Raw genomic sequence first — 13,905 nt, 5'->3', positions numbered from 1 at the left:
CACCGAAGTTATATGGGTGAGTAAATTATCATATTTTATGCCAGAAATAAGGTCCAGGGCAGGTTGTAAAAAAACGTTTAACAAAATCATGTCGTGAATTAAGTGCTCCCTATTTATTCCATTGTATTGGTTGCTATCCCTGCTCTCGTCCTTGTAGGCAACCCCTTCATCATTTCCACCTTGTGCTCTCTAGGAAATAGCTTTAAAAAGATATATAGACGATTTCTGTTAATTGCAATATCTGTGGCTTCCCACAGCACTTTGCGACTCCAACGACGGGTCCAACGCCTCAGAGGACCGCTGCAAATCACCTACTTCAGGTAAGCTCCGCCCTCAACCCCCCCGCCCCAAAATCATACACGTATTGCTTTAATTTGAAATCCAACGCTGCCGTTTCTCGCGTAGGATCTACCTCACCGTGCAATTCAGATGATGAACGAAAACAGAAGTTCATAGAGAAGGGTACTGTATTATTAAAATGCATGGACCCTGAAAATTTAGCACATTAAAAAAAAAATATATATACGCATATATAAATTCTCTGATTTATATTTTTGAACCTTATTTCCAGTGAAGTACAAAAGCAGACGCTTTTCCAAGACGGTTGCCAATGACTTTGGTACTGTATGTTCCAGACGTATTCTTTTGTTTATTTAATCACTCACTCTTTCTCTCTGAATGACAGCGTTCTAACCACACTGTGCCTTAATCCTGCGTCAGTCTGTGCATCTTGTGCCAAATTAAAGAAATGAGTTTATTGTTTTTTTACTAATCACGTAGTTTTTGGGTGTTTTTATTGTCGATTGATAAAAATCTATTCAGGATTCTTTCTCAAATGCATGACAGGATGTCTTTTTTTAAAATAAATTCCAGGCTTCAGATTTTCTATGCGGATCTTTTCTTTTTCCAAAAACGCTGCACGGAGCTGTGAATAGAAAATAAATATTTACTGACACAAAAGCATAGAAAATCTGCTCCCTGCCTCAATCTTTGCAGCACTAACGTCTAACCCAGTGAATTATTCCTCTTCGATTGTAGACACTTGCTGTATGTGCGTGTGTTTCTGATTCCAGGGCTTCAGTTCAGTGTTAATTGTTTGGCTATCCACTGATTCTTTTTTTTTTTCCTCCTCTCCACCTACTCTTTTTTTTTTTTTGCATAACTCTGTTCACTGAATTATAATTACCTTATTTCTCAACTGCCTCTTGCTTTTTTTTGACACTGCAGGCCCCTTGGGTTTGGTCTTCTCTGCCTCATTTGTATTCTCATGGTTTCTCTTAGGGTGGTTATAGACTAACAGGCAACTTTTGGGGATTTATAACTTCAAATGGCAACACTCCTGGCACTAAGCAGCAAAGTTAGAAGCACCAACTAAAATCAATACCTTAGCGTCTTGTTGCACACAGTAAGAATTGTCTAATGTGCATCAGCCACAACATTAAAACCACCCAACGGTGACGTGAATAACATTGATGATCTTGTTACAATGTAATGTTCTCATGGGAAACCTGGGTCCTGACATTTATGTGGATGTTACTTTGATATGTAGAATCACCTGAACATTGTTGCAGACTGTAATGGAAATCTACCATGCACAGCCCCAATGGCTACGGCAATTCCTTTCATCCTAGCACCATACACCAGTCAGCCACAACATTAAAACCACTGACGGGTGAAGTGAATAACATTGACCATCTTGTGACAATTCAGCGTTTTGCTGGGAAACTTTTGGACCTGGCATTCATTGGTGTGGATGTTACTCAGACATGTAGCATCCACCTAGACCAGACCAGGCACCCCCACCCCATAGCAATGACACTCCTTGATGGCAGCAGCAGCCATCCCCAGCAGGACGCAGCCTGACACAGGCACACACACAAAAAACGCTTCAGGAACAACTAAAAACAAAACATGAAGAACAGCACAAGGTGTTGACCTGGCCTCCAAATTCACTAGATCCCAAACTGATCAAGTATCTGTGGGGTGACCCAAAGGCCCCCACTAACCACATTCTGCTTCCCTGTTTCCCAGATAAGGGACACACTTGGCCAGCCACGTGACGTTAAAGAAAACCAGGCCACTGCTCTGTGGTCCAGTTCCGTTGCCCATGTGCCCATTTTAGGCTCTTTCAGCCGTGGACGGGGGTCAGCATGGACCCCTGATTTGTCTGTGGCTACGCAGCCCCATACAAGACAAACAGTGGATGCACTGTGTTCTCACACCTCACACATCAGAACCAACATCAACCACATAGGCCAGCTTTCACTCCTCGACATGCATATCGGCCTTGACCTACGACCCTGTCGCCGGTTCTGCATTTTACCTTCTTTGGACCACTTTTGATAGGTATTGACCACTGCAGACTAGCACCACCCCACTAGAGCTCCTGGTTGCCTCGTCATCAAAATTTGTCCCATGTCATAAGTTGCTCAGATTCTTCCACTCGATAATTTTTCCTGCTTCTAACACATCTGCTCTGAGCACACACTGCTCACTCATTGACAGGTGCCGTGACAGCTAGATAATCCGCGATATTCACCTCACCTGTTAGTGATCATAATATTATGGCTGATTGATGTGCGTACACTGTGTGCGTCCTCAACAGTTGTCCTTGTTAGTATAACCACTCTTGAACATGACTCATACGACTGCACTGATTTGTGCAGTTAAAGAGCGACCGAGCCGATGATGACTAATGTTTCCTCTACTGTGATTTATTTATTTAAGAGTTTTTGATTTAAAAAAAATAAAAAATCTCCATTTGCAGTTTCCATTCTTTCCTCATGAAATAGGGGTTATGTGTTTCTGTTACAGCCAAGATGTCGCGGAAAATTAGCTCGTCTAGTGAGCAAAAGCCAGACCAGGGTAAGCCAAAACCAATGCCTTTAAACTTTCTAACGCTTTCATTTTTTCTTTTTTTTTACAGGTGCTCATGTTTTTCATTTTAAATCTTCTGCTTCGTATTAGGTTCACAGCAGTAAAAGTGTCCCTCATTGTCTGGTAGCATGTTGTGTGTGTGTGTGTGTGTGAATATGACACTCCTGATCCCTCTGGATTTTGCACTGTAAATTGAGACGAGCGCTCTCTGTGTTTGCACTGGAAACAGAGAATAAGCGATGGCGTTCTCTGACATGTAAGAAGAGCCCTTGTCTCGCGGCCCGGATGAGCCAGAAGTGGGGGATCTGTAGAACTAAGTCAGATCCCAACTGCTGTGAGTGGACCAGCCGTGGTCTGACTTTGGCTGAAGTGGGATAACTGGTACTAACCCCCCACTACTGGAGCTTTTACTCTGAAACTGGATGACATATGACACTAATCCTCTCACCGATGATTGTTTCCTTCTTTTTGAGGAAGTCCCACTGCCTTGACTGCACTCATTGTTCCAAAAAAACAAAAACTTGCTTTTCTTGTTTACAGTCTTTCATTGTGAAGAGCGCACAGGATGGGCGATGCGTTTAGCCTTCCCTTCTGTGTCAAAGATCTTTTTGTTTTTTTTCTTGCCCGGGATCCCTCATTAGGTTTTTAAAGAGGCTAAAAGCTTGGGTTTCAGCTGCCGTCAGCACAGCAATGAGCCATGAATAATTCTTGCTTCTTAAATACCAGTTCTTCCTTGGGAGTCGCTGTAGTACTACATGCATATCTTATGCGGTTTTTTGTGTTTTTTTCATTGAGAATGTTGTCAAATTGAATTTCTGAAATTGGAAATGAAATTATAAAGGAACATCTCAATGTCAAAAAAAAGCTTTTATGTGTGTGCTATGGGTTTGTGTGTTTCCACAAGTGAGCCCTGTTAACCGAGCTTCCTGTTTGCTTGGAGACTTGCTGAACTGTTAACCCCTTTTTTTTAATTTTTTTAATTTCTTGTAAATCATTTCCTCATTCTTTGTTCCCACTCCCGCTGTCTAGATGCCAAGGATAACTCATTCACCCGCTCACGTAGTTCAAGTGTAACCAGCATAGACAGAGAATCTCGAGAGGCCATCTCCTCCTTTTACTTCTGCGAGAGCTACCCCAGGAAGACGGACAGCGCGCTCAGCCCCTGTCTGCTGGTGGGGACCACCCAGGGCTCTGTTATGATGGTGGCCCTTAGCCTGCCGCCGGGCGGGGACCAGAGGCTGCAGCAGCCGGTCGGCATCGCCTCCTGCGGTAAGAAGCTGCTCCCGAGCTTAATGTCACTCGCCGGTTATGGGCCTGCATGTGAATGAGGATGCATCATGATGTGTTTTGACAAGCACGTTGGAGCTCTGTGGCCTTCGTCGTCGACACTGTGGTCAGCACAGACAGTAGAAAAATGTGTGTGCAACGAGTTTTGTTTCGAAAACGGCGTCAGTTTTCAGTTGCAAAACTTCCTTATGAGCAAGCAACATTAAACCACCTCAGCTAGTTCTCAGCATATTATCATGATGTGCTGTATTTGCACATGCTCTTCACATCGGTTGACTACAATGGATGCAGGAAGAGATGGTGGGCACTCAGGAATGTCTCTGTACACTCGACTGCATCCTGAAAGTTTTAAGTTTTGGGCTTGAGACGCAGACACCAAACCGACATCAAAGAAGTAGTCACAACAAAAGGCCGACCGTGACGTCACAGTCACGTCGCCTGTGTCTCGGCCAAAAGGTTGCACTTGAACACACATTCTGTGTTTGTGCGAAAGGAAATGACTCTTCTCTGGAAAGCAGAAGTGTTCCTATTAGCTGGGAGGTTAGGGAGGTAGGAAGAGCTGCAAACCGTTATGCAGAGCTGCAGTCAGCTTGATGTGTTCATTTTTGATAATATTTAAATAGTAAGTTAAAGTAGTAATTCATTGTTCGTATATATTGCAGAATTTCAGCAATTAATTCTTTCAAATTTGCGTTTAAAATGTATATTCCTGTGTTAAAAAGTGCAACAGAAACAGCAAATCAGATGCATTTTGCAGAATATAAAGCACAAGACGTGGAAGTTTTTAGGAAGGAGGTTTAATGTCCCATCTCAGTCACAGTTTAGATAGTTCCATATAAAGATATGGACGTTTCCATGCTTTACTGACCTCTTGAGTTAAAATGATTGCTTATATTTTCTGTTTATTATACCTCTGTTAAACACATTTTCCAGGCACTCTGGTCAGGCTCAAAGGAGGCATTTTAACCATGGCGCTGCTGGACGCAACTGGAACTCTGCTGCCCCCTTCCTACGAGTCCTGGTATGACCCCAACGCCTCGGATGAAGAAAAGGAGAAGGGCCGGAGGCGCAGGCCAGCCTCCCCTCCCTCGTCGCAAGAGGGCCAGGACGCCCAGTTCGCCATACTGTGTTCGGAGAAGCAGGCCAAGGTCGTGGCCTTGCCCTCCCAAACCCGCATCTACAAACACAGCATCACAGAGACCTCCTTCGTGCTCAGAGCTGATGTCGTGCAAATGGCCGGAGCCAACTGCATCGCCTGTTTCTGTGCTAACGGGCACATAATGACTCTGAGGTATATTTCTACCTGCTTTTAAAATTTCGGCTACAACCACAATAGGAATACGGTCATTATAAACTTAATGTTGTTTGTATGATCACAGTTTGCCCAGTCTGCGGCCTCTGCTGGATGTGAACTACCTGCCGCTGACAGACATGAGGATAGCGAGGACGTTCTGCTTCTCTAACCTGGGTCAGGCTCTGTACCTCACCTCCTCCACTGAGATCCAGAGGATCACCTACAGCCAGGAGACCTGCGACAACCTGCAGGTCAGAGACTCTTTCCATGACAGCGCATTTGTAGAGAAAGGACTTTCCGAGTACAGTACATTTTATATATATATTTTTTTACGGATGGCATAGTCTCAGCGCGATAAAGCACATATGTTCAGCTGCAACATTCATTTTTGTCCAGCTGTTTGAACCAGCTGTTGTAGGGATCATTCTTATAAAGCATCTTTTTTGTTGCATGAACAATTATCCTCATCCCAAGCGTCCTCAGGGGCTCTGTTCAGCTATAACATATAATGAATTACAGAGGATACAGGGCCAGGCAAAACGCTGCACTTATTAAACCTAATTAGTGATAATAAAAATGTTTTATTCACAAAAATATGAAATGACATAATTTCATGCGCATTTTTAACATGCAAAGAGGCTCAGCCTATAATCAGGTTAAGAAAATGTGATGCCTTACAGCCCAGTCTTTATGTCTTCGGGGCGGGGAACGTATTGAAGTAGATTTGCTGACGCTTGCGTCTTCTTCTTCTTCTTCATCAGGAGATGCTCAGCGAGTTATTTACCCCTGTGGAGACGCCAGAGGCTCCAAACAGAGGTTTCTTCAAAGGGCTTTTTGGGGGAGGTGCTCAGTCTCTGGACAGGGAGGACCTCTGTGAGTACAGGATGCCTTCTAGTACTTCTGCAGAAGTTTTACATACAGTCTCTCATTTAAATGCTTCAATTTTTTTAGCATCTTTAGCTGTTTTGTGCTGGATTATGTTTAAATTTAAAGAAAGTAAATGATCAGTTCTGAGATTTGGATTCCAGTGTCTTGCTTTAAAGACACTTGTTAATATAGTTGGATGTAATGTAGCAGGACTCAGCCTGCGGGAGTTTCAGGTTTATTTGTCACCCGATTCACACCTCCCAACTACCGGGGGAGAAATGAGGTCTCTGTACTGAGCGTGTGCCACAGATTATCTGGTAATGTGAGGGTTTACAGATCCACTCTTAAACCTCCCGTACCACTTGCAGACTCATCTGACAATTAATATGAAACATGTTTGATATTTAGGGTTTAAAACCTGCATGATTACGTCAGTTCTTTCAGCCAATGGATGACAATTCTTGTTGTGTTGTGTTTACATCCACTTTAGCCTGAGATTACTTCAGATGTTGCATTCAGTGCTCCCTGACCTAGCACGATAATCTAAATAACATGATATATAATCAGTTATTTTTCCTTCCTTTTAATTTAAACCATTTAAAATTAAGAAAAGACAAAGTTTACAATATAATCTGCAGCGCAGCAAGAGGCAGAAAATCTTTGTGGGCTTATTTGAAGCCACCACCTGAGTAATATTAAAATGTTGAAATATTATAGAGAGAGAGATACTTTAGTATCTATCTAAAGTATCTCTCTCTATAATATTTCAATATTTTAATAGGGAAAGTTGGCGTCCAGTAGCTTCATCACATAGTACAGAATAAAGTGCACATCTTGGCAGTCTTATAAAGCTAGATTATCATGTAGTTTAAGTCTGTAATTAGATAAAACACTATCTATGAAGTAGCTCCTGAAGTACGTGATGGAAATGTTTTAATCTTTTATTCGGTTTTTACTCGAAAGACAAAAGGTTCGTCAACGCACCATTGATCTCCGTTTCTGTCCTTGCTAGTCGGCGAAACGTCTGCCGGTAAGGCCTCTCGTAGCCTGGCCCAGCACATCCCCGGCCCGGGCGGCATGGAGGGCATGAAGGGCGCGGCATCGGGGGTTGTGGGCGACCTCGCTCGGGCCAGGATAGCTCTGGACGAGAGAGGGCAGAAACTGGGCGAGCTGGAGGAGAGGACCGCGGCCATGATGTCCAGCGCGGAGTCCTTCTCCAAACACGCCCATGATGTACGGAACCTGCATCTACATTGTTCAAGTTCTTCATGTTTGCTCTTGGTTTCCGACTCTTACTTTTTTCCTTTCCCCTCAGATGATGCTGAAGTACAAAGATAAGAAGTGGTACCAGCTCTGATGGCAGCGTGTGGAGCTTCGGACTCTGTAATCACGCACACCAGTATCTCTGAGGAGCTCCGGGTTCCTCTCCTCTTCTCTATTTCTCTCCGCGGGGGGGTTCTGCTCAACAGGATCATTCATTTTTTTCTTTCCTCAGCACAATATCATCACTCTGCATTACCTCAGTCACCGGAGGGCTGCCGCAGAGTAGACACTGGCCGACGCAGTGAGAGTGGAAAGAAATGGAAGAAGAGAAGCTCCCAGGAATCTCTCTTTCCATTTCACCGATGATTTAACATCAGACCACAGTCCAGGAGAGAGACGGAGCGAAAGAGAGAGGGGACCTATCATATCCATCATGCACTCGTATATGTCACACACGCATATATAAATATATATATATCTACACACTTTGCTGTTTTTGTTCTGAAAGAGGAAAGACAATTCTGCAAAAAAAAAAAAAAAAAAAAATGTACTTGTGGTGGCCTGACTGCAATTGTTCGTTTTCCTTTCTCTGCCCTTTATGGTGTGTCTGCCAAACACAGTGGACTTAAATGAGGAGAAAAGTCTGATGACCCCATGTCCTTCAAATCTAATCAGAGTTTCCGGTCGGAATGATTTTGAATCAATGAAGGACTCCTGTTCGTTCGATGTTTTTTTTTCTTGTCTAAATTATTTTTAAGAGTTCGTCCTCTGCCCTTTGTCAGTCTGTTTTCGTCATTATTTGTCCAGAAAGGGCCTTTCAAGCACTTAGAACAGTAGAAAAAACAATGGACAGGGAGGTGATGAATCTGTTGCCTCTCACCGAATAAGGGCTGGTAGTACGCTAGTTCATCACCGACCACACCTTTCACAGCATTCTCCACCCGGGTTGTTTTAGGCGAGAGCGTTCTCTGAGAGTCACTTTGGTTTTACTTTGAAAATTGAAATTATTTATTGGACAAGTGTAGACGTTTGTATGTCGGGCATTGAATTTAATTTTCTCGGCCTAAGTAACGCGCCAAAAAAAATAAATAAAAAGGCGCTGAAAATGTTTACCCCCCACCCTGATGAAGAGTTTACATTGATCTATCAGAAGAAGTGAGCTGATACACTGGAAACGGTCTCGCGTCTAGCTGTCACGGGGCTGTAGCTAACCTAATGTGTGAGGACGATGATGATGATGTCCTGACAGGGCAAGGTGAAGATTGTCCTTAATATAATTAGCATAAATGTATATTTTGGTTACAATATTAAGTATTCTGTGACAGAAATCTTATCTGCGTATGATTTCTTTTTCGGCATTCTGTCGTAGATGAAGAAGTTGACCCCTTTTTTTTTTTTTTTTTTTCTTTTTGTCTCATTTCTCAACGTGTAAGGAAAAAAGCATGTGTCTCTTACAGCACAATGGAAGGTTCTGATGCTGTCTTTGTATTTGTAGCTGCCAGTAGACGTGACCAAGCACAACGGAAGTGTTCCGCGCCGTGCCGCTGGTCATCTCTCTCTGAACCGTTCACTTAAAAAAAACAAAAAAAAAAACAGTTTCTCTTCTTGCCTTTGCCTCATGACGCATATATGCTAACCTCTTACCTATGTGTATATCTGTGTGTTCGTGAACATACATATATTCAGGAATATGTGTATGGGCGCTCCCGTGTTTATAATACTGCATAGATACAGCGTATTACAATAGGTCGTTTGAGGTTTTTGTTTTTGCTTGACAGTGTTTTTCAGTGTGATTAACTATTGTAATTAGATTTCTCTTCTTTTTTTGTTTTGTTCATGAGGTGCAAGGATATGCTGCTATTTGTGTCAATATAGGAGCATTATCTGTCGGTCTTTTATTTTGGAAAAAGAGAGACTTTGTCGGTCCGGATTGCTGCCAAATGTTGTAAATAGCGCGACAGCTGGACACAAATCTGACAGTGCAGGTTCAGGCAACGTGACATACTGTGCGCTTGCGGCCGTGTTCTTTTCCGACACCAAAGAGTTGCTTAATTTCACAAAGTTGTCTTGAGTTTTTTTTTTTTTTTTTTATTATTCCCCCAAACGATAATAAAGAGTGAGTCAGGATCATTTGACTGCGCTCTTGAGAAGTCTACTGTGCGTGAAGGGGAAAGTAGGATCTGCTTTGCTTCTTCTTAATGGGCGTGACGCATTCATTACTGTCCCAAACTGCTGTAAATGTGCAAAGTGAGTCAGAAGAGTTTCATTCCAACAAGGCACATCCACCAAAGAAGTAACGGAGGCCGGATGAAGGCATGAAGTCTACATAGTTTTTGATCATTTTTATTTTATTTTTGGATATCAAATCGCACCAAAAATGTTTTATCTAACATGGATATGCCGCATTTCGGAATAAAACCCTTCTCTTTTAGATGGCTGATTTTAATCCGCTGTATACTACTGATTTGGAAGAGCAGTCATGTGGGTTTTGCACTATTTTTTGTACTTAAAATAATTTTGTTAGCATAATTTTAACGTCTTTGTTATTCCTTTGTGTCCCCATTTTCTTGTGTTTCAAAGGACCAAAACATGACAGAACCTATGCTTGTCTGTGTCGTTTGCCAATTATGCCGATTGCTTCACTCTCAGATTTGTTTTCAACGTCAGGTTAATGATACTATGATATATTTATATATTTGAAAACAAATATATATATACTTTTAATTTCAATTATCTATTAAAAATGAATACCTTTAATGTCATTTTTGGGATAGAATTACTCACGTCAGTGTCCAAACAACGGTTGTGCATACTTATCCATCATCCAGACATGACAATAAACATTTTCTGGTATATATCGAACATGCTCATCTCAGATTTAAGCTTTGCTACTGCAGGAGGATCCTCTCCTTTCGGTGGGCCGCTGAGTCTTTCTACAAAGTGTGGCCTCGACTTTAAAGTGCTTCAGTTTGCAACATATATGTCCTAAATGGTCTCTTATTGCACATTGAAGGATGCATGATATTAAGTGTTTACAAACTTGAAACAACCATGTATTATCCCTCTTAGAGATTGTCTGTCCTGGAATTTGTATTAACCACCATGTTGAACAAAGCTGAAGTTCTCGTCACACATCGGAAGCCCATTTTTCGTTTGAAACATGCCAACTGTGTACGTGTGAGAGATTATATTTATTTTACTGGTACATCTGTCAATGTTACTGTTTGCTTCATTGAAAACTCTCGCTTTCCCTGCGCTGTAGAAACGCGTCCAAGTTTAAGCTAAGCTCGCAGCGTCGTGCGGGAGAGCTCCAAGGGTTTCCTCACTCGCCATACTTCCATCCATCTGTCTTCTGGGATGAATATCTGTGCAGTTGCAGTATTTTCTCATAGTAGGCAATTTTTGTACAGTTTTATTAAAATAAATTTCACATGGATGTCTGACTTAATCTGCTGCCACAAACAATTTAGACTGTAGATACAGTATATATAGATATTATTGTGCAATGGAAAATAAATGTAAAACCAATCATAATGAGTTTTGTCTTGTATTTGCTGTTTCATGTTTCGCCGTTTACTCATAGAAAAAGTTTTGCAAGTTCTCAAAATTAAATTATTTTTATTGATTAAAGTGTCTTGCTCAAAGAGGCATGAGCAGGCTTCAGTACTGACTTGGTCACACATTGTTTTAGCTGTGGAAGATACAGCTACTCCCTGAATGTGTTGTCCATCAATATTATGTCATATAATGTGTCCTTTTTTTATATATCATTGTGGCTATAGCCAATATAATAGGCAGGATGTCAAAAATTAATTTAAAGGGAGCAAATTAGAGTGATAAACCTAAATAACCATAATAAACATGGTGTACTACTAATTTAAAATATATCAAATATCAAATAATAGTGATGAACCATAACTTCTTCATTTTTATTTTATTTTATTTTATTTTATTTTATTTTATTTTATTTTATTTTATTTTATTTTATTTTATTTTATTTTGTTTTGTTTTGTTTTGTTTTGTTTTATTTTTTAGTTTATTCACCTTTCCTACATTTCCCATGATGCCCTGCAGGTGGCGCCAGTGTTCACTGAACTCCCATCGTCCAGCGCGGTAGAAGGAGCCTCCAGCAGCGGCGAGAGAACGGCAGCAGGCAGCATCCAGATCTTCACTGTCTGACAGAAGCCGGCGGATGGAGCGGAGGGACAAGAAACTTGAAAACGGCGAAAGCCAGGGACAAAGTAAGCCACGACAAGTGAACTCTCAGCGGCTATTTTTCATTTTTATGTTTTAATTCCCACCAACGGGTTTGTAGTGGTCATATATCGCTCCGGTTACAGCGAAATTCCTTACGTTTTTTGTTTTTTTTTTGCTCCGGATGAATGTTTGATGGACCTCAGCGTCTTCCTCTGTAACCGCACTGTGAGTGAAACAAAGAGGATGGAAGCCGCCTGGGAAGACACCAACTCTTAACGTTACGGTATTTTTATTTATTATTATTTGTTTGTTTTTTGTTGTTTTTAGTTTTTGTTTTTCAATAAGAACTCAGTTTATAAGTTTTTCACTAAGTAACTTTCCGTCGACGCCACGAAGTAGCTAACTAGCTTTAAATAGAAGAGTCGAGCTAACTGACACTAACGGCTAAAAACGGATTCTTGGATTAAACACAGTCAAACCTTCATCATGTAGTGGATTTTTACCCTTTATTTAACTTTAAAACGTGTCAGATCATGCACATGAAGAGACCCTAAATTCATTTTTTTTTTAAATGCAATCTCTAAATACAGTATACTATCTAAATCTCTCCCAACAACTAATACATGTGTCTAATATGGACTACTGAACCTGTGTGTAGGCTGGAAGTTGCATGGACCACGGTGCTGCGCTGCTACAGCAGCAGTGTGAATGGGGATGATGATGATGATGATGATGTGCACCTAAGGTAAACCTCCTTATTTCCTAAGATGAGCCACGGTGCAAATCTCGTCCTCCAGTGGCTGTCAAAGCTCCACCTGGCTCAGTATGTGGAGTCATTCATTGACAATGGCTACGATGATCTGGAAGTCTGCAAACAGATCGGAGAACCAGACCTGGATGCGATAGGCGTTCGCATCCAGTACCACAGACACAGGCTGCTCACGGCGGTGCAGAGTCTAAAAGAGGAGGACAAGAGGAAAGCGCCGGGCTACTATTTCACCTTGGAGCCTCTGGACGCTTCTTCAGGCCACCACACTTCGATCTCGGACTCGGTGGATAACCTCGGGTCGCAGAGGTCACGCGCACAGACCACAGGGAAACACCAGGCCTCCTGTCCGGGAAACCACAACCTGCTATTCACAGATTGTAATGACTTTGTGACTTATCCCAAGCTTAAACTCAAGGTACTGATAAGGGACAAACTCGCAAAAGATGGGATCAACCTGGGACACGCACCTTACACCCACAAGGTAGGAAAGTTTTACTCTCATTCGTAGTAGGTTGACACTAAATGCTGGCTCCTCATGAGCTGCCTCATGGAATTTAATATGCTTACTTTGTTGTGTACGTGATGCAGAGCGTGACAAATTTCTTTGATGGCGCTGACGTCTAATGATCCTTCCTTGTTGCTCTAAGGATGCGTTGGTGTCTCTGGCAAAGCGTTACCGAGGTTTGCTGCAGTGTTAATTTACGTGAAACACTTTTATACAGGGGCTCAAGTTAATTAGATGTAGTTGATTTGAGTGAGTGGTCGTTTAGTAGGACAATAGCAAGATTTACAGTAAATTTAAGGCAGTTTATGTGGACAAATTTATGGTTTATATAGCGTAATTATCAGTGTAGAGTCATAAAGTTGTTCTTTTTGCTGTCCTACAAACTACCTAGATGTATTTAGATGTCTATTTCATTAAATACCCTCTCAGAAAATGCCATGTCTTTAAAAACAATTTGTTATTCATTGTTGCATGCCCGTTAATTGGCATTAATTCTTGTTTACCCATGTATTCCTGCCCGCACTGCGTGACTATTTAAGCTTGGATTAACTAATTTATCATTAAAAATGTGCAATATTTTGTCAGTTTGTCCGGTTGAGCAGCAGCGAGACAGAAAATGCTGCAAAACAGTTGACGGTAATGCAAGTTACGCCGCAGATTAGACTTCTCTCAAGCTGGTTTTACATAGCTTAGATGGAGGAAGATACTATTATTCATATAAGACATAAGCTTTATAGTGTACGGTTAACACATAACCAACGAGCTGAGTTTAATATCCTCTGACCTCTGCAGATTGATGTCAGTAGGACAATGGATCAATCTGCATTGATGTTAATCTGGATGATA

At 41.7% G+C, this 13,905-nt stretch overlaps 2 protein-coding genes across 11 annotated transcripts in view; both read left to right on the top strand.

Moving 5' to 3' along the window:
- Positions 1-11,274, top strand: part of stxbp5b (syntaxin binding protein 5b (tomosyn)) — a 28,786-nt gene extending 17,512 nt beyond the window's left edge. For 4 of the 10 annotated variants that reach the window (XM_084568826.1, XM_084568829.1, XM_084568824.1 and 1 more), the window contains 11 exons: positions 258-320; positions 406-462; positions 572-619; positions 2,815-2,865; positions 3,107-3,211; positions 3,907-4,146; positions 5,098-5,455; positions 5,544-5,709; positions 6,220-6,331; positions 7,338-7,558; positions 7,641-11,274. In XM_084568826.1, the coding sequence (XP_084424952.1) occupies positions 258-320; positions 406-462; positions 572-619; positions 2,815-2,865; positions 3,107-3,211; positions 3,907-4,146; positions 5,098-5,455; positions 5,544-5,709; positions 6,220-6,331; positions 7,338-7,558; positions 7,641-7,682 (1,463 nt within the window). In that variant the 3' untranslated portion in view covers positions 7,683-11,274. The remainder of the gene's footprint in view (positions 1-257; positions 321-405; positions 463-571; positions 620-2,814; positions 2,866-3,106; positions 3,212-3,906; positions 4,147-5,097; positions 5,456-5,543; positions 5,710-6,219; positions 6,332-7,337; positions 7,559-7,640) is intronic. The other 6 variants (XM_084568825.1, XM_084568827.1, XM_084568831.1 and 3 more) reach the window with 4 other exon arrangements.
- Positions 11,275-11,773: 499 nt separating this feature from the next.
- On the top strand, positions 11,774-13,245 carry LOC311505344 (sterile alpha motif domain-containing protein 5-like). Its single transcript, XM_084568856.1, has 3 exons — positions 11,774-11,829; positions 11,989-12,068; positions 12,553-13,245. Exon 3 carries the CDS (start codon positions 12,553-12,555, stop codon positions 13,060-13,062), a length of 510 nt encoding a protein of 169 aa, XP_084424982.1. The 5' UTR covers positions 11,774-11,829; positions 11,989-12,068; the 3' UTR covers positions 13,063-13,245.
- The last annotated feature ends 660 nt before the right edge of the window (positions 13,246-13,905 follow it).

Source organism: Chelon labrosus (assembly GCF_963514085.1).
Source record: "Chelon labrosus genome assembly, chromosome: 20".
NCBI lineage: Eukaryota > Metazoa > Chordata > Actinopteri > Mugiliformes > Mugilidae > Chelon > Chelon labrosus.
The sequence above is the reverse complement of the archived record's forward strand: the minus strand, read 5'-3'. Positions and strand labels throughout refer to the sequence as shown.